Source organism: Ambystoma mexicanum, chromosome 13 (assembly GCF_040938575.1).
Source record: "Ambystoma mexicanum isolate Mex_15411 chromosome 13, UKY_AmexF1_1, whole genome shotgun sequence".
Classification (NCBI taxonomy): Eukaryota; Metazoa; Chordata; class Amphibia; order Caudata; family Ambystomatidae; genus Ambystoma; species Ambystoma mexicanum.
The window spans coordinates 546,620,718-546,646,518 of record NC_090938.1 but is presented as its reverse complement, the minus strand read 5'-3'; the positions used below and the strand labels follow the sequence as shown (position 1 = coordinate 546,646,518).

The following is a 25,801-nucleotide window of genomic DNA, read 5'->3' as shown; positions in this document are numbered from 1 at the left end:
TTAAGAAGGTAGGGAAGAGTCTATAATGACCAACAGCAGATTACCAACAATGAGAGCAGGTAGACGATTAGCATTATTGACCTCTATACTAATATTAATGAAGACCATCAAATTAAAAAAAGCAAAATAATCCCATCCAAGAATACCAATAATCACAAATCAGACAGCACAGTCATTGTGTAGCTTGTGTATCCAACCCATCCCACCCCAGTCTCCCACTAACATAGCCCCAACACGTCATACTAAGGCATTTCCACAGTCTCCATCAACCTTCCCACTTGGACATCTCTTAACTACCTACCCATCACCTCCACAAATACATTTGCTACTCTCAATGCAACCCCAATGCCCACGTAGGCATAGCAGTGTCTCTAGTTACACCCTCATGGCATCCCTCAACCTATCCATTTAAGCACAGCCCCACTGCAAACCCAACTCCCAATGCACACACACAAAGCCCAACCTGCCAGCTGTACTCTAAAATTAACATTCCACCATAACTCCCTTCTGACCCACCAGCCACAGACAAGAGAAAATAAGGAAGAAATAGACAGAAAAGGGAAGGAGGGGATGTGAAAGGGAGGAGAGGAAAAGAAGAAATGTAATTGATAGTTGTCAAAAAAACTTGATATGATACAAGTCATTTATAACACGCCTGTACACAAGTGTGTCTAGGCGTGACAAAGAAGGGTAGACAGAGGGAGGACCAAACAAACTATCTTAGTAGGCCCTGTGTCATTCAGATTGTGCAAGTGTGAGGGGGAGGGAAGAGGAGAAGTGCCATGGGGGAGGGGTGGGGGTGAACAGTACAATGGCAAGATGGGTTCAGTGCTGCCAGGGAGGTGGCTCAAGTAAATGCAGAGAAGCAGGAGACTGTAGGGTTGCAGATGCAGTCCCTAAGTGGGAAGTGGGTAGGAGGCCTGGATGCTGTGCAAGGGGCTACTGGTCGTGCAGGAGCCTGGTGCCCGTGAGGTTCAGTGGGTGGCCAGGTAACCAGTTAGCACAGCAGACAGGAAAATCAGCAGGGGAGGGATGGAGAAAAAGCAGAAGAGAAAAGGAAGGTCTGGAGTTGCTTCCGGAATCTTAGGTGGTCCTGCTCAAGTTTGAGAGAGGCTGGAAGCTGTTCCAGAGGGAGGCGCCAGCAGAGGACAGAGATATACCCTCCTCTGCCTGGAGAAGCATCGGACCGTCAGAGAGTTGGGGGTGGATGGGTGGACGTCTCGAGAAGGAAGATGCTTAGGAACAGAGTTGAATGCAGTGTGGTCAGAAAGCCTTGTGAATGATGCAAAGAGTCTTGAACCTTTGTATCCAAACCCTGGGAGGTGGACGCCAGATGGCGAGACGCAGTATCCCTCCCCCTGCAACACCTTTATCCCATCCTACTATGTAGGATATGTGGGAACCTTACCACCCCCCTTTCCCTTCTCCAGCACTTTCACACAGACAGCCCGCTTTGGGAGAAATCAGACTCACACCCGGGCAGTGTACCTGACATGTCCCGTTACTGTGGTCAGGCGAAGTCAGGCAATTACTGACAATCACTCACACCTGACTTCCATTAAACTTCCCCACACGGCTAAAAGACGGAGCACGAGAGCAAACTGGGCGAGGCAAAGCACACGAAGAAACAGCAGTTTTCGAGTTGGCAGCTGAATAGGAGAGAAAGACAGCAAACCCATAAGGGTTTGTAAGAGGGAAATACCCTTGACCTTTACAGCCAGATCCCATTACTTTCAAGAAACCTTCATGGCAGAAACCAGACTGAAGAATCCTGCTTTGTGTGTCGAAGATACTGAGGGGCCTCCCGCGTAACTAACCAAGGCGGGGAGCAGCAGCAGCCGCCGTGATATTGTCCTTGGCTTCAAGAACAAAGAAGCGCCAGAGAGAGCAACACAGCTAGTGAGTTGGGTAGGAAGATGCAAGACCAGTTTGTGATGAAGTCAAGGTTGCAAGCGGCAACATTGTATAACTAGTGATGGAACAAACATTGTTGAACGTGTGTGATTAAAGACGTGAGTAAAGCTATACTGCTGATGAATGTTTGAACCTAAAAATGCAAGATAACAATACCGTTGCCAGAGTGGTCCGGCACCCTGAATGTGCTCAATTGAAGGTCTCTGTAAGGTATCTTGCCAAGAGAAATGAAAGTAGAAGATTGATAAGTGAATGGAAGTGGTCCTGCGACGGTCTAAGCAAAACCCATCGCACATGTGAAAGTCTTCGATTTTGGTAAAAAGAGGATCAGAGCCCAAACTAGGGAGTTCCATGGTCCGAGCACGAAAGAGGGAGACCAAATGTAAACATTGAGATATCAAGAGGATCTGAGCCCGAACAAGGGAGATATGTGGTCCAAGCCCGAACGAGGGAGAACGCGTGAACATTGTGATAAAGGGAGGTCTCAGCCTGAAGCGGGAGACCCATGATGAGCATTGAAAGCGAGAACTTGTGCATGTAAAAATCCTGATGGGAATGGAACTTTGATTCTTAGGACGGATCCTCTCTCCAGTAAGAGACTGTTATTGGAAAATAGGCTTTGGCAGAAGGCCCTGATGTCTGTGCTTTGGACTGTATCCTCGTGACCGAGAAGCCAGAGTGTGTGTGAAGCTCGAATGCCCCGTGCTGAAAAAGTGGGGAAGGGAAGCCAACTGTTCAACTGTCCTGACATATTATTTCTTGAACACTTTTCTTTGTCCGACACCCTTTTGAATTTAGAATTAAGGATTGGCAATAGGTTTATTAGTACAGGCCCTTTTATTTGACAGAGACTTGACACGTCCAATCCTTAGATTTAGATAGGCGTTCAACCAACCCATCTGAAGTTTAATAAACCCCCTTGAACTGTGATAACTTGTGTCTTTACTGTCTGATACCATGCCTTCCTTACAGGGTGGAGTCGAAGATGACACCAAGGTTCTTTGCCTCACAGGAAACTGAGGGTCGAGGGCCCATGGTGGGCGGCCAGAGAGCAGGAAGGAAAGTGGGAGCAGGGGTCCCAGTGAGAAGAATCTCAGTCTTACTGGCATTAAGGCAGAGATCATTGGAGGTAAACCATTCCTGAATCACAGATAAGACAGTCAGGAGTGAGCAAGAGATCAGAGGAGGCCGAGGGGAAACTGAAGGAGAGTGAAGTGTCATCCCAGAACACTGAAAATTAGAACAGAAGGTAGAAATGAAGTGGGTAAGAGGGGTTGAGAGGTTAGAACACTGGGGAACACCACATGTAGAGAGAAAGGTGGGAGAGAGTAAGGACCCAAGTTGGACCTGGAAGGGTCGATCGGATAGAAAGGAGGTCAACCATGCTAGGGCCTGACCCATGATGCCCATGTTGTCACAGAGACGATTGATCAGGATAGCGTGGTTGACCGTACCGAAAGCAGAGAAGAATGAGGACAGAAGTAAGGTTAGAGTCGAGATTAGAGAGCAAGTCTTCAGAGGTGTTCAGGAGAGCAGATTTTGTGCTTCTGGCTGCTCTAAAACCAAACTGGTGGTCATGGAGACAACCAACAGATTCAGTATGGAGAGTAAGCTGGGAGATTGACAGCTTTTCCAGGAGTTTGTACAGGAAAGGAGTGATAGAGATTGGGCGGTAGTTTGCTGAAAAGGAGGAGGAATCGGCAGAGGGCTTCTTGAGGAGGGGGTGCACAGGGGGGTGCTTTGGGGGAAGGGAAGGTTCCAGTGGCAAAAGAATGATTGTAGAAATCAGCCAAGACTGAAGTGTGGTCCTTGATGGTTCTGGAGGAGCAGGGGAGCACCTGCTCTGACGAGACGTTCAGAGATCGGAGAGGGGATGGGTGTGGTAGAGGGAGAGGAAGAGGAGACAGTGGACAGGATGTCCCAAGTTTTAGTTGTTGAGATGCTAGTGCCGTGCAATGGGTTTGGGAGGGTACAGGAGAGGTAGAGACTTCAGCAGGATTGGCCAGCTCCTTGCAGATTTGGAAGAGTTTGGCCGAGTTGTTAGAGGGCACAGAGAAGCGGGATCAGATGTAAGCTCTCTTCTTGGACAGGACAGAGAATATATATTGCCTTTGGAGCAGTCCAGTTTGTCAGAGGATGAGCCTGATGCCCTTCCACTTCCTCTCAGCCGCCCTTCGCTTGCATTTAGGGAGGCCAGGTCGGAATCATACCAAGAATTGCACTTGGATGTGGGCTTCAGACGGATCCTCATGACAGGGGCAAGGGCATCAAGAGTGTTAGAGATTGAGAGAAGCAGGTTGGAGAGGGCTGTGTCACAGTGTGAGTCAGTCGCAGGTGATGGAGGAGGAGAGAAAGTAGCGGTGAAAGACTCGACAGACACACGCTTCAGTGGCGGATTGACCGAGAAGGTGGGTGGCAGTGCTGGGGTATGCTTTGCCTGGGGGATGGTGAGCGACAGGTGAGACGAGAGAAGAAAGTGGTCAGTCCAAGAGAAAGGCATGGTTAGATGGTTGGAGCAGGGGATGTGTGACGAGATAAGAACATTCAGGGCGTATCCATCAGAGTGTGTCGGGCCATTGGGAAGAATAGAGCTAGAGTCGCAGAGTTTGATAAAGAGCACAAAGGAGGGGCTAGAAGCACCCAAGAGGATGTTGAGGTCTTTGAGAAGTTGAGATGTAGAGACAAGGAGAGAGGAGGAGTGGTCGGCCCACTTGGAGAGGAAGAGGGCATCCTGGCAAGGTGGCTACATTAAGAGAGAAAGGCACGGAGATATAAAGAGCTTGCAGCCCAGGCATTCAAAAGGAGGAGTAGGCCTGCATGGGAATGACAGAAGCAGGAATCCACTCCGGGAAGAGCAGGGCTACTGCACCTCCTGGATGGTTGGTTCTGGGTTCAGAGAGGATCTTGTAGCCATCAGGGAGGAGAGTGTCGAAACTCGTGATCAAGCTGGCTGTGAACCATGTCTCGGTGAGACTGAGGACATCCAGATTAAGTTCTTCGAGCAGTCGGCAGATGTCAGAGGAGTGTTTGACAGCAGAGCGAGAGTTAAGATTGCCACATTTGAAAGACATTCCGTGGAGGGGTGCAGGCATGAGGTACACCCTGAAGAGGTGTTAGAGGTACCCGAGAGTAGGCAGAGGAGGAAGAAGGAGGTGGCAGAGTAGTCACAGAGGAACAAGAGGGTGCCAGGGAGGTGGCAGAGGAATGTGGAAGCAGAGCAGCCAGAGAAGCAGAGGAGGGGGCCAGAGATGTAGAGGAAGAGGGTGGTGGCGGAGGAGCCAGATAGATATAGTTAGGAGTAGCAGGAGAAGGAAGGAAGTTGATTAGACGCAGGAAGTGTCCATCAAAAAGAAGGAGATTGGGCTGAGGGCCGTGGACCAAGACAGTGCCATTCAGATAGACATTAATTATGGTCTTGGAGAAGTGATAGGGGGCCACGAGGACCTCCCACCAAGTGCCACCATTAATGGGAAAGGAGGAGAAAGGAGAGAGAACAGAGACCATAGGTGGGGTCCATAGGCCAGGAGAGGGAACAAAGAGGATGGTGGTGCGGGTCTGTCTGGAGGAAGCACTGGTGTAGGTATCAGCGATACTCTGTGGGTAGAGGGAAATCTCTGCTGAGCACGTCTGCCAGAAGATTGAGTTCCCCTAGAACATGTTGAGACAGGAGGAACATCTTGTGTGAGAGCCCACTTCCATATGTTCTGAGACAGTTTGGCTAGCCCTGGATGGTGCGTGTCACCCTATTTGTTCTGGTAAAACATGGCCGTTGTGCTGTCCATGAGGACTAGTACTGTCTTTCCCTGTAGTTGTGTTTGAAAAACTTTCATGGCTTTGAACACTGCTAACAATTCCAACAGGTTTGTGTGGTTGGATGCTACTGCTGGGGAACAAACGCTGTGTGCCGTATGATGAAGGAGGTGAGCCTCCCCCAACCTGTGAGATGCATCCGTGGTGAATGGCTTCTACTGCAGGGGTGGTGAAAGCTTTCCCCTGCAATATGTTTTCCCTCGACCACCACTGCAGAGAGAGAACAAGGGCTACCTAGACAACCACTAGATTGTCCCATTGTCCGCTGGTATGACACCATTGGCTGGAGAGCCACTCTTGCATGGGGGCGTGTGCGCAAACGTGCGTGTGGGACTAGATAAACGCAGGAGGCCATCATTCCTAACTGTCGCATGGCTTTGCGTATGGTCAACTCGCAATTGGCTACATAGTGAGGGATCTGGAACTGCATGTTTTGGACCCTCTTGTTGGAGGGGAAGACGAGGACGTCCTTTGTTCGAATTAGAGTCCCCAGAAATTCTTTGACTTGGCTGGGGTCTAGGCTGGACTTTTTCTCGTTGATCGACAATCCCAGACTGGGTACTTGATGGGTATGTTCCGTACGAATCCCCAGTTATTAGCCAGTAGTCGAGGTAAGGATTGACTGTCAGTGCAGGTGAGCCGCTACTATCGACAGTCCCTTTTTAAACACCCTTGAGGCTGTTGTGCACTGGCAACATTGAAATATGAAAGTATGCAGCATTCATGTCCAATGTTGCCATGTAATCCCCCATTGTTAGCAGTGGGATTACTTCCTGCAATGTTGTCATTCTGAACTTTCGTGGCTTCACAAGCTTGTTCGCAAGTCTAACACAGGGTTCATGGTGAGAGTACACTGAATAAATACCCTCATTTACCTGTAGAATGGGGACGACTTCAATGGCGCCCCTTTCCTGAAGGATCTCCACCTCATGTAGCAGAATTGTCAGGTGTTCTGGCGATAGGTGTCTGGATGTTGGTGGACAGTATTGAGGTGGACGGCTGAACTCGATACAATTACCGTGGACGACGGTCTTGAACACCCACTGGTCTGAAGTGAGCCCTCCCATGCATGAAGGAAAGATATTTTTCATCCCCCGACCGGGGAGGCATGGGAGGAGACCCGGCCTGGCGATTCGTTTTTGAGTGGAGGCCTTGAGCCTCTTGGGGTGGAGTTCCTACCCCTGCCTTTGACTCTACGCTGACCCCTTTGTTGGTATTGTCCTGTGGCAGTTGCGCTCTGTCCGGAGGACCATGCTGCACTCCCTGTCCCATACCGGTTTTGGGGAACGTGAGAAGGATTCCCCCCAAAGGAACGGCAAGAGTTGCCTCCTCGCTGTTGGTGCTGTAATTTGATTCAGAGACTTAAGAGTTTCATGCTCCTTCTTTGCAGTTTCCAAACAAATTAGTGCCCTCCAATGTTTTGCTTATGAGGGACGCCTGCGTTTTAGGCTTAAACATTTTTGAGCCAATGCGGCACGCTGTTTCTGGTGCATCCAAGGTATTCATCAGGATATTTTGGATTACCTGTCTGCCTTCCGATACAACCGCCAGCAGGCGTGATCGTATCGTTACGGAACTTCTTGTAGGCCTTCCTGAAGTAAGTTCCATTGTACGTGATTTTAACTTGCCAGCAGTATAGCGTTGTTGGCAATCCTGGTGGAATATGCGGCTGACGTAGTGATGTGATTTCCGAAAGCGTATAACTTTTTACAGTCCTTATCTGGTGGTGCCTCTGCCGTGGACAACGGCACTCTGGCCCTTTTTCTGGTAGTAGTGACTACAAGGGAGTCTGGATTGGCATGGCCCCGGATGTACAGCGGGTCTGAAGGAGAAGGGCAAAAAAGCTTTTCTTCCCGAGGGTTGACCGCTCTTGGAAGAGACGGGGACAACATGGAGGGTGCGAGGCGCTTTTTGATAGAGTTAAGTAGTGGTATAGCTTGACTCATGGTTTTTTTTCTTTTAAGATATCTTCCACAAAGTCTGCGTCCTGTACCGCCTCTTGTGTGAAAATTTCAAAATAGTCTGCCGCCCTCTTGAGTACTGCGCTGAAGGCCATTTGGTCGTCAATGGGTGAGACTTGCCTCCGAGGAGGCGAGGAGGGAGGGTCTAGACAAAGGACGCCTGGATCTGGAGTTGCAGTAGAGGGAAAGCCATGGTGCTTCCCCTGCCGGCTGTTCCTAGCCCCAGTCCGGGCACTGGTCTGTGTCTCCTCAAAAGGATTTTCTTCCTGACCAAAGGAGTCCTCAAGAGTTCTGAGGATTCTGTAACCTCTTCCTGGGGAAAGTACTGGAAAGTCGTACCTTTTGAAAGAGTAGGGCAGGGATCCTCCTCTCTTGGCCTTTTTGATGTAATATATTTCTCAGAGAAGTGAACAAAGTTTACCCATATCCCACTCAAACCTAACCCTGGTCCACAGAGATGGACTGGAGGGGGGGGGGGGCTCTTCTGGAGAACAGGGGTCAATGGAGGTCAAGATTTGTCAGTCATAGCCTCAGACAGGGTCTGTGGGTGTGTCCTTTGACTTATTTGCTGCTGAAACAATGGCCGCAAGACTTCACATAGCTCCAGCGGATCGGGGAATGTTTTCGACGTGCCCGTTGGCATTGTGGAGGTTTGCGACACCGCCGAAACCCTTGGCGCGGACGCGGTTTTATGGAGGCACCCCAGCGCTCGTGTTGTTTGGTGACAACGCCCTTATGGGTTGAATGCCCGGACGCATGCCGTTTCGACGGTTGCGGGGAGGGCAGCCGATCATGAGGATCAGTGGGTGATGTCGAAACTTGTACCCGTTGGCGTCTGTAGCTTCCTTGATGATTCCGTCGAGCAAGCTTGTGTGCTTTTCTTTTTGTGGTGCAGGTGTGCCCCTGTCGCCGGAATGCTGTCTTCCATAGCAGCACCAGTGGTCTGCCTGCCAGGGACGGGCACTTCGGAACCTGATGGTTCCGCAGATAGGCCTATGGCCTCCACATCGGAGCTATGGCTGCAGCTTGAATCCTCGTCACTCGAGGCGGCGGGGGAACCAACCAGTCTGTGCCTGCATGGCGTAGGCTTGCCCACCGTTTCATTTGTCGATCTTTTAGCGTCTTTGGACGTAAAGGTCGGCACAGCTTGCAGGACTGCACGCCGCGATCATGAGGCAGACACTTGTTACACCTTTGGTGCGTGTCTTTCCACAGATTTTTGCGGTTGCAGGACGAGCAAAACTTAAAGTCCTCTCCATAGCTGAGGTGAAAAGCGACAGCAAAACCAGAAGGGGCAAAGAGGGGTGGGGGGAGGAGGAAATGCATTCTACAAAGAATCAAACCCTGGGGCCCCACTCTCCCTACTGTATAGGCCTAGCCAGCGGGCCAAGGCCATCCGGCCGGCATCGCCGACCGGAGCACCAGTCGCTGAAATCCGCAGGCGTATTCGGCATAGGATGCAGAAGTAGTCATCGATGATGAAAGGTCGAAGACCTAACGACCAACGGTCGTTGACAAAGAAGTTATAAGTGTGCTATGTACGGGCTCTGCACAGGGTGACCAGGTAGCTGGGTGAAAAAAAACAATCTGAGGGATCTTGACGCATGAGGGATTTTGGATACACTACACGTCATATTAGGGATAGTGTTACAAGCACGCCCATGTTGACATCCCCCTTTCGATTCTCGAAAGACAAGATGCAATACTCTGTGATTACCACTAGATGTCAGACTATATGCACAGCATGTGATTCTAAGAAATTCACAAGCATCAGAAACTGAGTGACTATGTACCATCAGCTGATGGTGGCAAAGGGTGAGGGAGAGAGATGGAAAGACTGAAGAAGCACTGCACACTGGAAAGAAAAAAAAAGAAAGAAAAGAAAAACACCACAGTGGCAATCTCTTATCATTATCTGTTATTCAAAAAGACTCTTGGACGGGGCGTGGCCAGCGGATGACGATGAAGCAGTGATCCCGCTCAGCTCCCACGGTCGCCCAACACGAATCCTGCCGATAGCCTGATAAATAGATGCAGCCCGGATGGAAAAAAAAATGCACCGGAATACCTTGGGAAACGGTTGGGTGCATCTCCGACGAGAAACCAGGTGCCTTGTCACCTGTACGGGGCCTGCAATTCTGTCAAGAAAACGTGGGCGGAGGATATCAAGATGGCTGCCACCCATGTAGCTTAGCTGAAGGCTGCTGCTCGGCTCGGGTGCACCATTCCGTCCCAGCACACCCAGCAACCAAGAACGCAGAAAACGAGTGGGGCCTGCCCGAGAGCGGCAAAGAAAGAGAGGAGGTCCGGGCAGAGGGTGTAATCGGAGGAGCCTTCGAGCCAGGGACAGCCCGACCAACATGCGAGCCCCAGCATTCGCCCCAAACACACTCCACTCAGTGAGAAGAGGACCTGTTCCCAGTGCAAGGGGGGGGGAGTGATGCGATCCCACCGGACTGTCCGTACACAGTTGCGGCGTCAGGTTTCAAATATCTAGGCATCCATCTCAGTCCGAACCTAATGGACTTCTCCTGGCTTAATCTCTCCCCTGTGATGAACAGGCTCGCATCAGATATAATACACTGGCAAACTCTCCCACTGACCCGGATGGGCAAAGCGGTCCTTTTTTAAATGCAAACTCTTCCCAAAGTCCGATATGTCCTACAGAATGCCCCGCTTCCCAATCCCCAAACAAACTTTTACGGAAATTGAGGGATCCCTGCGAGGGCTACTGTGGGCAGGGGTTATGGGTGGAGCCACGGCCAGTGACATTAAAAACACTTCAGAGATCGGTATGGGAAGGGCGTAGAGGCCTGCCCAACCAACGTATTATTGGGCGGCACAACTGGGGGCAGTAAACGACTGGTTACACAGTGACCCGGCGCGCCCTCACATTGCGCTAGAGAGAAGGAGGATGAAGTGAAGGATGCCTGGCTGGGTAGTGTATGTGGGGGTGAAGGACAGAGGGGCCCTCTGCAAGTTGACACGGCATACTTGTCAAGTATGGGCCGAAGCACACTTGGACATTGGGTGAGGAGGGGGTGGGGAGGTTGGTGTAGATCAGCCAATCTGGCACAATACGCATCTGACTGAACACCTGATGGTGGGACATCTTAGGAGCTGGGAGGAAAAAGGGATAAACGTCCTGGCAGATGTGGTGCAGGAGGACCGATTTAGCTCCTTTGAAACGCTGCAGGAGAAATATGGTCTGCCAATTGGGGAACAGTTTCGATATATACAACTTGCACATGACATGGGGGCTCAATTTCCTTCTCTTGTAGATGTTCCGAGGTGCTCACCCCTAGAGGCTAACCCGTTTCCAGCAGGCATCCCCTCCAAGTTAACGTCCATGTTGTACCAGGTGATCATGTCCTTTGGGATCAAGGAATTGGCCCGTTTGAAGGGGAGCTGGGAAAGGGATGTTGGCCGATTAGAATCAGTAGAATGGGTGGAGGCCCTAATGTTACCACGAGAGGTGGGAATTGCGGCCAGGTTGCGGCTAATACAATTTAAGATACTCCACTGGGTGTATTAATCCTGCACCGCACTGGCCAAATGGGACGTCGTAGAGAGCGATGCATGTCTTAGTTGTGGGCAGGAGGGCGGCACCTTCTACCATATATTGTGGGACTGTGTACGGATCTGGGTCTTCTGGGAGAAATGCCTGAATAAACTGTCTGCTACACTGAGCACTCAGGTGCCACTCAAACCGAAACTGGCGCTGCTCGGGATCTGGGGAGAGCGGGGGGACACTGGGTTTACAAACCATGAGACACTACTTCTGGGGGTGACACTGGGGAATACTAAAAGGGTGATCGCAGCATCCTGGTATTCTGTCGAACGCCAGACACTGAGCCAATAGATCACATAGGTGGATCGATGCTCATCCTCGGAAAGGAGAGTGTACAGGGCAAGGGGTTCCCCCAAACGAAAATATGGGGCAAATGAGCAGGGGAGGGCTAAGAGCGAATGGTAGCTTGTTTTGTCCCAATAGAAGGGCTTCAATCGGCGCATGAGTACCCGCCTGCACCCTGTGATTTGATTAGGACATAACATTTCTGCCACTCTGTGGAATTTGTAGCATCAAGCTTCTACGTACCAATGTTGTTTGTTCTCTTTTGATTATGCGAAATGTAATAAAAAAAAGATGTCAAATATATATATATATATTTATATATTTAATTAAAATTATATAGTTTAGTTATAAACTTTTTATTTATGTTACAGTTCTCATCATTTCTAAGCATTTGTACTTGTTCCATTATTTATTTCCAATTCATCTTTAGATCTTCAGTTCCATTCCGAAGTTTCAATCGGAGAGATCGCCATAATGCTGTTCCAGAATTGTATTATGGTAAAAACCTGTTTTTAATCATTTCCAAATAGGATCCTCGCCCATCTTGTCTCTGTGTCCATCTGGTTTGCTGATATCCCAAACATGTCTCTGAATAGGTTTCTTTTTTCGGTCAATGCTGGGCACTCCATTATTTTATGATGTAATGTTTCTACAATTCTGTTGTTCAGACAGAACCGGCAATGTTGTTGGTTTGTTGGAATTAATTTCATTTTTTAGCAGATTTCTCTTGTCGGAAGCAGGTTTAGGTGAAATTTCAGGAATGTGTCACAAATGTATTGGTCCGGAAACACTGCAAGATAGTCAGGTAGTTGGTTGATAGATCTTGTTTCTGTCTCACATGTCAGATTTAGTCGATATGTGGCTTTCTCAAACAGATTAAAAAAATTCTCTTGAAACGCTCTTCGCCTAGAGCCCTTGACATTGACTGCTCCCATTGCCCACCTACTGTTTCCTGCCCCCCTTCAGGTTTAAGTGTACCTGGTTGTAACAGCGCCTTGATGCCCGAGGGTTGTGTGTGCTTAAGACATGTAAAATAAATAAAATAAAGACAATTTGACTTCTACTTATCTATTAATCACTTGATTGCAATAACATACAAGAACTTCATGTGACGTGTTAAGATGGATTTCTAGAATCCGGCCTGGTGGACACATTTCAGGAGGCCAACATAGTTACAGTGAATAGGGAACTCTGAGAGGTTAGCCAAAGCCCAATCAAGGCACGTGGATGAGCAGACAAGGATGATTTTCAGGAGGGTGGGTGTAGGATCAGGGGCCAGCAATGAGTCGACACAGTATAACACACAATTCAAATTAGATGCTCTAGTATAAAAAGTATTAAAGGTCTTCTGAACACAATGGAAAATAATCTAACAGGTAGTAGTATCGCACAGCACTCTAGGATTCAAATATATACAGTCACCACAGGTTCAAATAACTTAATCAGCAAAGCAGTTAAGTATTTCAGATGCAGTAAATGATGGGACCCGATCACAAGACAATGTCCTAACTTAAGAGGTACAAACCCTAAAATGAATGGGGCCTTGCACCCAAAAGTCATAGGTCCCACAATGTTTCTCACCAGAATTATTTCTCTGCAGGTAGGATTCAATAGACTTGTGTTGGTGATAAAGTACTACAACTATTTTACCAGAGGTAACTAATCGTTTTCCTTTCTTCAAGACCCAAAGCTAACCCCGGGGCAGCGTACCAGACACTGGTTTGATAACCAAAAGGTGAGTGGAATGGAATGAGGAAGAAAAGGGACTTGTTCCCAATGTTATCCTATGGAGGATATGGGGGAAAAGGCGCACTTGCGTTTACTTAACCCATTGACTCGGATTTTCCCAGATTACTTTGTAGGTCCCCTGGGAGCTGCTGGGGCTCACTCATCTGCCTTTTGTTTCAGTGAGAGTTTCCCAGGAGTTGCAGGCTCAAGTATTCTTTCCAGTGTGCAGGAGGGACCCCAGCCGGCCTATAGGACTGGGGTTTTCCCAAACAGCACTTTAAGATGGAATAGCAGCACCCGTGAGATGGATGGGGATGCAGATTAGTACCCAAGCATCAAATCAATAATCACAACTCAATGGTTTGGCAAAGGGAGTCAGTTTAATGACAAGTACAAAAAACGGGGAGTTATGAATATCAGCAGTGCTGCGATCTTCCTTCTCGCTTCAACTCCAATGAACTTCACAAAAATGACATCCTTTATACTAAGAAAACTCGTCATTGCTGATGTGAAACGCTAAAAATGTTGCATGCAATTATATTGGTTATAGGAAGGTAACTTTACTATAGGTACTAGATCTGTATACGGTAATGAGGAGAGGGGATTGGATAACTAACGTCAGGTGGGGCGTCTAAGACCTTCCTTTATAATGACTACTGTAAACGTCACAAAAAGTACATCTCATTGGTTCTATGGACTATAGGATCCTCGATTACTTGGTATATTGTGATTGGGTTGATACCACGTCACCATGTACTTTTCCACTTTGCTTAGCAGTATGCACAATGGTTGGCCAGGTGCAGGGTGCCCGTCAGTTCCCCCAAACTCCCACCAACTAGTACCACCGTTCATCACTGACCCACTGACCATTTGTCAATTAGTTTCTAATTTGTAAGCGTCGATGCTGCCTCTCTGTCTGGGAGAACTCCGATATCTGTGCATGGCTCAAGGCTGCGCGTAGTTGTGAGGGCCCCCACTCTTCTTGCTTGCCAGGTCACATGTCTTTGGCACCGTGAAATCGTCTCCGTCTCCATGTAATTTGTGTATCTAATTTTATCTTTCTGTCCACCAAATGCCTTCTGCTGCTTATCTCGACTCCTTTGAACAGGATACTCCGCTCTTGGCGTCATAAATTGTATTAGCCTGTGTCAGCTAAAATGGCCTTGGTTTCTTTACACGGGCCTCGCGCCTCCGAGTTTCGTCTCTGTCCTTGGCTTTCGATTCCTGTGTTTGCGGGCCTTCTCTCCTGGGGCCTCTGGTAACTTGCGGTTGGTTCTGCCCTTTTGCAAAGTAGACATATACGTCATATAAAGTGCTCCTTTTGAGGTAGATATGTATATGTGGCGCTTGCCACATCTAATTTCCTACTAAGCATAGCAAGCCGCACAATTTCCTCAGCTTTCTTGCGTTTCCAAGAATATGTACATGTGTAAACTGGTTGCATATCTTCATCGCTTTTATGGCATAAGCTTCTTATACTCGATATTGTCCTTTTACTTCAACTCAGGATGTCGCTTACCCATGGTGTTTTGTCTCTTTTCGTTATTCACAGGTCGTTGTTTTCTTTATCTGCGAGTTAGTCCAAGTTCTTGTGACGTCACCGTCCATCTTCTTTTCTGACTTTTTTGGCCTCTTCAAGGACTGTATTCAGATGATCTTCATTCCGTTTTGTTTGTTGATATGGTTTCCTCAATGGATACTTTACTGTCCACGTTTTCTTTGATGTTGGTACTTCAATGGGTGCTGTCGGTTTGATCGGTACCACGAAGAGCCCCACTGCGGCTCTCTGCTGGTTTATTTGCTCATCGTACATCACGTATCTCGGCGTGAACGTTCCTGCCACTTAAAATGGGCGCTTTCAGTGTGGGTCGTGCTTGGGACCTCCTCTACACCAGTTGAATGGAAAAGCAGGATGCAACCCTTTACGGAGAAGAAACGCAGAATACACCGATACAGGCCCCTTCAGGACACTTCACAGATTGGAGGAAGGCAAGTTTCAGCAACTGTCTCCGTACACAGATGACAGGAATCGTTCCAGTCACCGTCAAAGCAGCTCAATCTAGGACAGGTTCCCTTGAAGGTGGAAAGCTGAAATTCAGGGAAAAGGCTACTTGTGCCGCAAGCTGGCAGCAACCAAAGTTTTGGACTTACGCAGAACAGCAACGCTTCTGGCGAGGTAGCCCACAAGAGAGCTGGCCAATACGCTGGGGAGTCCAGGGACACTTCTGAAAGCTGAATACTCCAAAAAGGCATCAAGACTAATTGGTCCCTCTAGTCCAAGGGCTGAAGCACCACTCAGGGTCTTCAGAGATCAGGCAGAGGAGCTGGGCTTCACCGGGCTGGCTACTGGAAGGGATGCTAGGCCACTTCAGGAGTCACCTTTGGATCTTCTGCGTGCTGCTCTTCTTCGAGGGACTCTTGGTTTCAACGATGATCTGCTGAAATGGCTGCAGAAGTCTCTTCTCTTATCCAAAATTCAAGCTGGAAGCAAGTGCAAGCCCAACAATGGTAAATATGGCCACCAATCAAACAGCCAATAGTTGTCTGATCAGTGACTGGTTTCACGTTTGTCCCACACCCAGACTGTCGGGCACCAGGGATGAATAGGAACTAGACAGTTGGGTCTAAAACACAACAATTGTTATGTATTACGCAAGACCAGCAACGCGTTTTGCCTTTTCTCTAACTGCAATAGAATGCCAGGAAAAAGTTAAGCAACAAACTCATGCCTATTTTCATACAGAAACCTCACATATTTCTCCTATGGTTACTGTGTCATATCACAAATATCAAAAGACCGCCAGATGCTGTGAAGCTCAAAATTGGTGCATCAGAGGCTTTTATAAAGTTCACCTTGGTGCAAAGGATTATAAGGGGATATGGAGCTCAAAACAAGTTCAATTTCTCAAAAGTTGCTGAACTGATATTCAAGAATTCAAGTGTCTTGATCTACCACAATTCGTACTTGTGGGAAATGCTCTGACAGTATTGTATAAGGTCTCATCCAGTGTCTTTCACTGTCCGACCATACCTATTGGCCCATCTCACTCCGATCAAACTCGGCTCACCTCCTTGCCTCTTCTCGTGACCCCTCGTTTCCGCTCTCTTCCTCTCCTCGCTCTGAACTAAGTCCACTCTATCCCCATTTAAATCCAACCTCCTAGCTCTCCTCCTTTATAAAGAATCACATGCATAGCATTCTACACAACCACATCCCCTTTCTCCGCCTCCCCTACCTCTCTACAACAACCCCACAGCACTTATCCCTCACCCTTCATCCTAGAATTTAGCACTTAACTGTCACGCTCCTAGGTCATGCTCCACTCACCCTGGTACACGTTTCTACCGCCCCTGCATCATATGGTCTTATAGCAATATCTTCTCACCCAACATTTAGGACACTGGTCCTCCGCTCTGTTAATCAGTGTTAAAAAGTGTATTTTTATTTTTGTGGCAACAATGCATTAAATAAATAAGTGTCGGATATCTGAGTCTAATTTCCAGGATTGGGGAGAACAGCGGCTGGCTGGGATAGGTGGCTCGGCACGTGCAAGTCCCCACTGAATTCTCCATTCCCTACCTCCTGGGGGCAGCATTACTCAACTTTCCTTCTGCTCCCAAGTTGTGATTTCTTCACAGTCATGTGCAGGAAAACAAAAACAGATTAATAACTAGCGATCACTTGTGCAGCTCACAGGAGCTTACAGCATTTCACTTCGTCATATGTTACTGTTTAGCCAGCAAATACAGTGGACGGAATCAGTTACAAAGACTAAAAAAAAGAAAACACTAAAACAAGTATGGCTCTACTGCCACCTACCGGTTCATTGAAAAATATTAAACTGTGACGTCTTCGCTACATTTATTCCCTCTAGTCTTCCAAGATCCAAGAACAATCGCCATTAAAGAACATTTAATTTCGTTAAAAAATGCCACTTAAAGTTTATCTTGGTATCACAAAAATCACCCAGCCAGAAATAAAGGATACAATTCTACAATACCACCTGTATATGAAAAGTTGATTAAATGGCTTGAACGCCAACTAACAGGTAGTAACCCAATGTTCTATGAAACACGCATCTCATATTGTTCGCCGATTTAATTTCATGAAAGTCCAGTCAACCATTACCACAGACAAGAATTATTATTACCTATTGGGCAACTATACATGCATGATAACAGTAAGAGCTCCTCCTGGTTAACTTCAGAATGGTGGTTCTAATGCCCGAATTGCGTGGTGTGCAATGCAATGAGTGCCCTGCCCTGTTTTTCCTTTGTAATTACCAATGTAATTCACTTAACTGGCTCCTAGACATCACACCTTGACTGCGCAGCATGCAGAGTTGTGCCTACTCACCCAAACACCCAAATGGAGATGCTCCCCTGACTTCCACTCCTCCCTGTGTTGCCCTCTCGTCCAGGTCCGACTGCTGTCCACTGCCAGAGACACCATCCCACTTAAGGTTGCCTCACGACATAGCCTTACACGTACCTTACTGGAAATGGCACCAGTAACAAGATGTGGCCCAATTAGCATTACCCTGGCCATGCTGGATGGATGCCGCCGAGTTGCGCATCAAGCCCTCCAATAACCTTCCTGCACAAACATTCTCAAACTTTACACTCAAACACACTATATACATACCATCTTAGCCACTCACACAAGGCAACTGAATAATATGTGTTTAGAATACAGTGGTATTCCAACTGTAGGGCGTCCGCACCCTCCCAGGGGCGTCCGGAGGCTGCCCAAAGGAGGAGGAAGAGGGGACAGAGCTATTTCAAATAGGAAGACAGTAACTGTGCTTCATAGAAAATAAAAACAGCTCTGGGTGTGGGGGGCGGGTGGCTTTGGGTCGCACAACAGCATTTTTGCTCAAGTTGGGGCTCTGGGCAAAAGGTTTGGAAACCACTGTTATATGGTGCCACTTATCAATCGCCGTCACTTCGAAGCACTGAGATAACTTTATAGGGAGAAAGGAGCAAGCCACTATACCTTGATCTTTAGGAGCGGCCATCTCTGTATCTGAAGAGCTGTCTGCTTCTCCGTTCATTCTCTGCCAGACTTCCCCAGAAGCACAGCGGGCAGGGTCTTCAGGTCTCCTTAGCTGTGTGAAGGAGGAAGCAATCAGCAACATATAACGATAAAGGCTCCCTCCCACCTATATCTATATCAGACCGTAGTAACACCGTCAAGTAGGAGCCATTGTTCCAAAATATGTATCCAGTACATAGAAAGGCCCAGCAAGGACTTTCAAATTTCCAAAAACTGTGCATATTTGTAAATAACTACATGTACAGAAAACCACTTCAAAGAATTCGAATACAACATCTATTTGCATTTCACATACGTGTGAGGTCAACGGCAGAGTGTGCTAATGTGCCTCAGTCTATCAAATCAAAGCAGCCAGTGCAATGCCGTTATAATATACTTATACAATTCACTTAATTGCATTTAGAAAAAAATCGCAATTATAAGTACTCAATATACATTTACTTTATGTAGTTCAGGGTAAAGTGTAGTCAATGTATCTTATTTAGCTGAATTCTGAGTGTAACTAAAGTACGGCATTTAGCTCAACTTTGATGCGACCTCCCTCTAACTCTACTAATGATTCTACTATATTCTGCTCACTCACCCTCAAGCACACTCATACCTCTACCACAACAAAACCTTAAACCACCACGGGCTGCATACACTAAGCAACACACAACAATTTTAACTAAATCGACCACATATAAATCTCCACAAACGCCAAACACTGTCCACCAACAAAACAAAAAAAACAGCACATAGTGACGTGTTTTTTCCCGAACTGAAGATACCAAAAGCACCTCAAAGCTCTTGTCTCTCTATTCCACTAAGCCCTCCCAGAGCCCATTTCTTTTCAGATCCCCAGAGCGCATGGAGACCGTAACAAGGGCAGCAGTGGTATAAATCACAATAACATAAAAGGCAGACAAGGACTGCACCGCTCCTCTGTAAACCCTGTACCCAATTAGATTTACCAGACCCACTTAATCTGGCCAGGTTCCTGCTTTCGCTGGCATTTCAGGCCCTACTACATCTTTACACTTTCTTGGATAGGACTATAACCACTTTCTGGTTGTTCGGCAGCTTTCCGGTTTTGTCTTCAAGTGGAGCATTTCAATGAACAGATTACAAAACAACTAACAATAGAAGGCCAACTGCCTTGAGTATCGTTTCCTACACTATTATTGTGTGCCCTCCTTCCATGACAACACTGCATGAGCACTTGACTGCACGATGCACACCCTTTATGCCAGAAATCTGAGCAATGAGCACCAAAACGCAAAGCACATGAACATGTCCACTTTTAAAATAGATCTTTGGTTTTGCAGATAACAAGGGAACTTGGACTTCGAGAGGCAAAGTTATTTGAGCACTGGGAGGGGGCACAATTTGCCAACTCATCGGACAATACACTGGTGTTGTAAGACAACTACTGTGGTGATGAGTGCAGTAGAAATGCTTTATGACATAACATATTACATATTTGATGCCAGCATGAACGACCAGGCAATTGAATATGAATGCACCATAACATTAATACTGCTGTAGTACCAAGAGTGTTCAGGCGTGGTGTCGATTGCTATGTCAGTGACTATGCGACACTCAGGACCAAACTTTTCGTAGGACTCAGCCTTATTTTACGGGGTACATCGGTAGGGGGAACCGGGCTGGTATAAATCAGTTTATCAAGCTTAAGTATAGAGGAGCTGAGGGTTCAACACATGCACAATAAGTACCAAGCACATGCAAATTACATGTACATTTGCCAGATGTGTCAAAGATGCATTTCCACTTGTCAGACCTTATTTTACAATCACTAGACAATATGACATTCAAAGGGCAAAATAACCTGGGTTAGCCATGCTTACATACAGTATGCGCCATAACAAATGGCAGGAGGCAATATACAAAATAAAAAATAGAAATAATATAGAAATTATTGAGCTTTTAGAATCCACCGAATCACCACAGCAGTGGTCTCAGGGTACCTATCCTTGTCAGAGCCCTGCTAATAATTGAACAGTCCCTTGAAACTATAAATACACTTCTATGTCAAGACGGAGGTGAGCATTATGCTTCATCTTCTCATTTATTCCTGCCTCCAGCAGTTTCAACAAACCAAACATTATAACTTTCGAAATGGAAAACATTTCTTTTTTTTTCCATACTTCTTCAAAACGACAGTTCCCTTAAATCCAGTCTTTCTGCAGTCCATATGCTCTGGACACGTGATCATAGTCCTTCCTGTTCCTTTCGCCTGCCTCTTCTTTCCTGCACTCTAAGCAGATAAGTCAAATGTTTCTTTAGCTGCGTAGCGCAGCAATTACTGAAGGTGTTTACATTGTCCTAGAGCGTGCGCAAGGCATAACAAGTGATAAAGCGTGCAAGGGTTATTCAGTAGCACATAATTATAAGTAGAGGTATAGCTTCTAAGAGGTATTAGGAATACGGAGTTGGCGACCTCGTGCTGCCCTCCCGGCATGTTTGAGGACCCACCAAGCTCAGCATAGAGTTAGGACACCAGCCCCTCCATAGGAAGGGCCGAGCGAGCGGGAGCAGCTGCCCCCACCCTTACGGAGGCAGGCCCGCGCCTCCCGATGCGATCCAATGCGCATCAAGAGCGCGGATCAGATCCGGGGACCAAGAACCCCCACCCTCGGAAGGGAGGAGCTTCCTCGACCAGATTCAGAGTGGAAAATACGCAACACCGAATAGTACACGCCATTGAGCCTAAAGCTGTTACACAGCGAATCTGCGGCGCACGCCGGAGCACTCAGCTCAATCCCTCTGAGGCGGGGAGAGGTCGCATAACGAAACAAGCTCAATCACGAGTATTCTATAATAGCGGCCAGACCGCTCCTTTGATTGGCAGCAAGACTAGTGCTGCATGGGCCAAAGCTCTCAGAGAAAGTACTGAAGCCTGCACAGCAAGTCAAAACTGGTGCATCCACGCTGAAGACACAGTGGACATGCCACAACACCTGAATTCAGGTACACAAGGCACAGACCCAGTACATACTATGGCATAATTTGAATGGAGTGAGGAGGAACAGGCCGAGAACCGGGCCTATAGTTTTAGAGAAGTGCTGGGCAACTCACTGGTAGAGGCAGTGGCACAAGGGGTGAGAGCTCTGCAAGAGAGACTGGCGACCATAGAGACATTCTTAAGCCAGAAGGGCAAAGGCACCAACAATAAGGAAAGCACGTCCGCAGGGGCCACTGCAGAGGGTCCTCAGGGGTGCAATAAGACCAGGAAGAGGGGTACCTCTTCTGACCCTGGCAGGGTCAACGAAACGGGGCAGATGATGGGGGTCTCAGAGGCTACCGACGCCTTCATGAAACTAAGGGACGCATTCATGCACAAGTCGCGAGTGCCGAGCCTCACTACCCCCACCCAGGGGACGAAAATACAGGAAACGAGGAGCAGGACTCAAGAGACAGAGCCCACAGAGACCCAATAATCCTCGCAAAAAGAGGACGAGACACAACCTCCTCCTAGGAAAGGGCTAAGGAGGGAAAATAACAGAGCAAAATGATGAGATGGTAGACATGTTTGAGCCAGAAAATATCAGAAATGCTAAATCGTCAGACTGGCTGCCCTCTCCACAAGTCACGAAATATATGACCCAGAGGCTGCGCAAAGCCCTTGAGAGGGAAGCGAGGCAGCGCATGCGGGACAAATGTCTGAGGCCAGAACTGCCGTGAAAGGAGGCAGAGGTGCCAGAACTAGACCCGAAGATGCTGGCTTTCATATCAAAGACCTCCAGAGACCCCCGGAAGGGGATAGATAGGTCTTGGAGAAGCTACCAGGAAAAGGTCCTCGATATTGCAGGGCCCCTTGCCAAGATTATGGACCTGGCGGAACAAGTCAACGCTATCACTTCCGCATCTGCACACACCACCAAACTTATAAACGCCATCAAGCCCTACCTCTCTAAACCTAACTGCCTCTCCATAGCGAGGGCAACCATTGGACCCAAATTGGACTACTGCAATGCTCTCCTAGCAGGCACATCGGCCAAAAACATAAATAGACTACAAACCACACAGAACAACGCTCTCCGGGCCGCTCTTAGTATCCCAAGAAGAGAGCATATCACCCAGGCCAGGCTCTCAGCCCAATGGCTCCCAGTCAAAGAACGGATCACCCTCAAAATCCTCACCCTCACTCACAAATGCCTCTCCTTCTCCGCCCCGTCCTATCTTTCAGATACCATCCTCAAACCTTCCTCCACACGTCCCACCAGGACGCAATATGCTAACCTACTCTGCACCCCACGCATCAAAAAAGCCAAAGCCGGAGGTCTAGGTTTTCCCTACATTGCAGCACAGACATGGAACGCTCTCCCTTCAGACATCCGAACGGAAAACTCACTTCCCATCTTTCGCAGGAAACTGAAAACCTCGTTCCTTGCTAAATAACTAGCAAATTTCAGGAAGCCATGTAAATATACTGCCTTGCTATTGTATATATTTCCTCTGTAATTTATGTATTGATTGTAACTACGGTTTCCTTTGCAACTAAGATGTCTGTAACAAGCGCCACGATGCTTCTGGGCTGATGTGCGCTCAACAAATTTGAATAAATAAATAAATAAATAAATACCGGCCTAGAGGTGGACTCCGACATACTAGCTAACTGCACACAAACAGCAGTCTGCCTCTTAGGCAACGCAAACTGCGCAATATCCTTGGAGCGCAGGATGGGCCTCATCGTAAAGATCGACCCCAAGTTAGGGCACCTAGCCTCCTACGAGGCGGGTGAAGTGGCACACGGACTCCTGTTTGGGGAGACTTTCAGGAAGGAAATGGGGAGATTTGTAGGCACTTAGACCTCCCTAGAGAAGGCCCAAGCATCTATAAAGAAGATATCCCCAGGCAGAGTTTTCTCTGGGACCGGTCAGTATCGAGGCCGAGCGACCGGTCGTTATCAAGCCTCAAGAAGGCCTCAAAATAACTGCGCACACTAGTGGAACAAGCAGCAAGATGCTTTCTTCCCCACGAGAGGGCGTTTCCCGAGAGGAAGATGAGGAAGAGCCCCGGGAAAAGGACAAAGCTTCCCCACAGGTGCGACATACACCATACCTGCCAGTTGGGGGTGAACACAGCGCTTCTGGGGAAATTGGTGCACACTTTTTCAGCTACGCCTGGGTCTTGCAGGCGGTCAAAGAGCTACAACTAGAACTCATACAGGTAACCATGCAGAGCCAACCCCCTGCCCCCCAATACACAAAGCGCAGGTAGAGAAAAAGACATTACACACAGAGCTCCGAACCTTAGCGCTGAAGAGGGCTTAGAACCTTGGAGCACAACCCCAAGAATCATATGAAACATGTTCCTGGTGCACAGGAAAGACAAAGTAAGGGTTGTAATAAACTTGAAGGAACTGAACAGCTGGGTGCTACCACCATTTTAAGATGGAGGGAATCCACCAGCTCAGAGATATCCTGAGACAGGGCGATTGGCTCACGAGGATCGACCTATAGGACGCTTCGCTCACGATTCCGGTCCAAAAGAGATACTGCCCTAACTAGCGTTCGACTAGGACGGATGATATTGGCAATTCACGATAATGCCATTTAGGCTAGCCTCAGCACCATGGGCCTTCACGAAGCTCATGAGATGAGGCCAAGTAGCAGCGATCAGAGAGAAGGGGATCAGGATGATTATCTACCTGGACGATATCCTGCTGCTGGCGAGCAACACAGAGACGCTCCAGTACCAGACAAGCTGGGTGAAGAAGCTTTTGTCATCACTAGGCTTCCTAGTGAATCGAGAGAAGTCAGACATGATCCCGACAAGGAGAATAGACTTCCTCGGGTTCGTCATAGAAACCAAGGCAGCGGCCCTAGAACTACCGGCCAGGAATGTAAGATATAAAAAGAGAGATATTAAGCAGCCTAGACAAGAGCGTAGTGTCCTTGAGCACGATAGCGAAAGTAGTGGGACTACTAGCAGCATCGATCCAAGCGATATTCCCAGGGCCCTTACATTATCGAGCCCTGCAAAGACTAAAGATAAAGCCCCTACAGCAGGGGCTAAATTACCATCAGACAGTAAACCTCGACGTAGAGTCCAGGACAGAACTGAAATGGTGGCTGCAGAATATGGACGCCTGGAACAGGAAAACCATATTCCGAGACCAACCCGACCTAGTGAGAGTCGGACGCCAGCAGAGCAGGCTGGGGAGTCCGTTGCTGAGAATTAGAAACAGGGGGAAAGTGGAGCGCAGAAGAGCTCAAGCTCCACATAAACTGCCTAGAGCTACTCTTTCGCCTTCACAAAGGACAAAGTGAATTTGTGTATCCTGCTGAAGATGGACAACAAACATATCAGTGGTCAGATACATCAATCATTTAGGAGGCACGAAATCCAGATTGCTGGCACAGCTAGCTAGCTAAGGACTTTTGGCATTACTGCCTCAAATCAGTTCCATGTAATATCACCGGAAAAATATCGGCATACAAAAATTCTCGCCATATTTTTGCGCGATATTACCCCATGGAACCTGCGGGGGACACCCCTGCAACCCCCATATATTTTAAAAAGGAGCGGGGGACACCCCCGAAACCCCCCATCCATTTACCCCATAAATAATCCCCACCAAAAATATTGCCAATGGCTGTTCCCGACGACCATATGTACGGCGATATTTTTGGTGGGGATAATATTACCTGATACCCTCGAATCAGGGACCTCGGTGGTAGCAGAATATCTCCCGGGCTCACTCAATGTCGTAGCGGACTGGAACTTCAGACACTTATCAGATTCCAGCGACTGGATGCTGGACAAGGGCATTTTCCTTCAGATAGAGAGGTAATGGGGACCGGTCCACGCGGACCAATGCTCAGAAGAGCAATATTTCAGCTGGAGGTTCGACCCGACAGCAATGGGAGTAGGTGCTTTCCTTCAGGACTGGAAGGGAGCCATGAACCACGCTTTCCCAGCATTCATAATGATGATCCGAGTGCTAGTAAACGTCTGCAGGAAGGAAGCGAAGATGATAGTAGTGGCACCAATATGGAAGTCGCAAGTATGTTTCCTGACGCTGCTGGAACCAGTGACAGATAACCCGAGAATACTCCCTTCGGACCCAGCTGGGTCATATCATCGCCTGAGAGTGAGAGGGACTTTCCCACTGATGGCGTGCATGATAGCAGGCGACACTGGACCCTCCCGGGCATTTTGGCGCAGGCTGCTCGCCTCATTGTGGAATCATGGGCTCCATCCCCAAGACTGAGCTGTGACGCAGCTTGGTCTTGACGGTTCAAAGGGAGAAATCTTCATCCAGTTTCGGCTCCTTTAGTGGATATCTTGAACTTTCCAGCAGAGCTTCTGCAAGACGGGAAGCCATACAGGACTACGGGAGTATACAGGTCTGCCATATCAGCAGGACACTTGCCCGTCGAGGGCATACCCATAGGCAAAAACGCAGCAGTCGTACGACTTCTGACAATAGTCCAGTTTAGGAGACCACCCGAACCAAGATACAATTTG

General features: G+C 48.1%; 1 protein-coding gene across 9 annotated transcripts in view; it reads right to left on the bottom strand.

Moving 5' to 3' along the window:
• The window catches only part of UBTF (upstream binding transcription factor), a 291,891-nt gene that overhangs the window by 245,930 nt on the left and 20,160 nt on the right, over nt 1–25,801 (bottom strand). For all 9 annotated transcript variants that reach the window (XM_069634300.1, XM_069634304.1, XM_069634303.1 and 6 more), the window contains exon 2: nt 18,266–18,377. In XM_069634300.1, the coding sequence (XP_069490401.1) occupies nt 18,266–18,377 (112 nt within the window). The remainder of the gene's footprint in view (nt 1–18,265; nt 18,378–25,801) is intronic.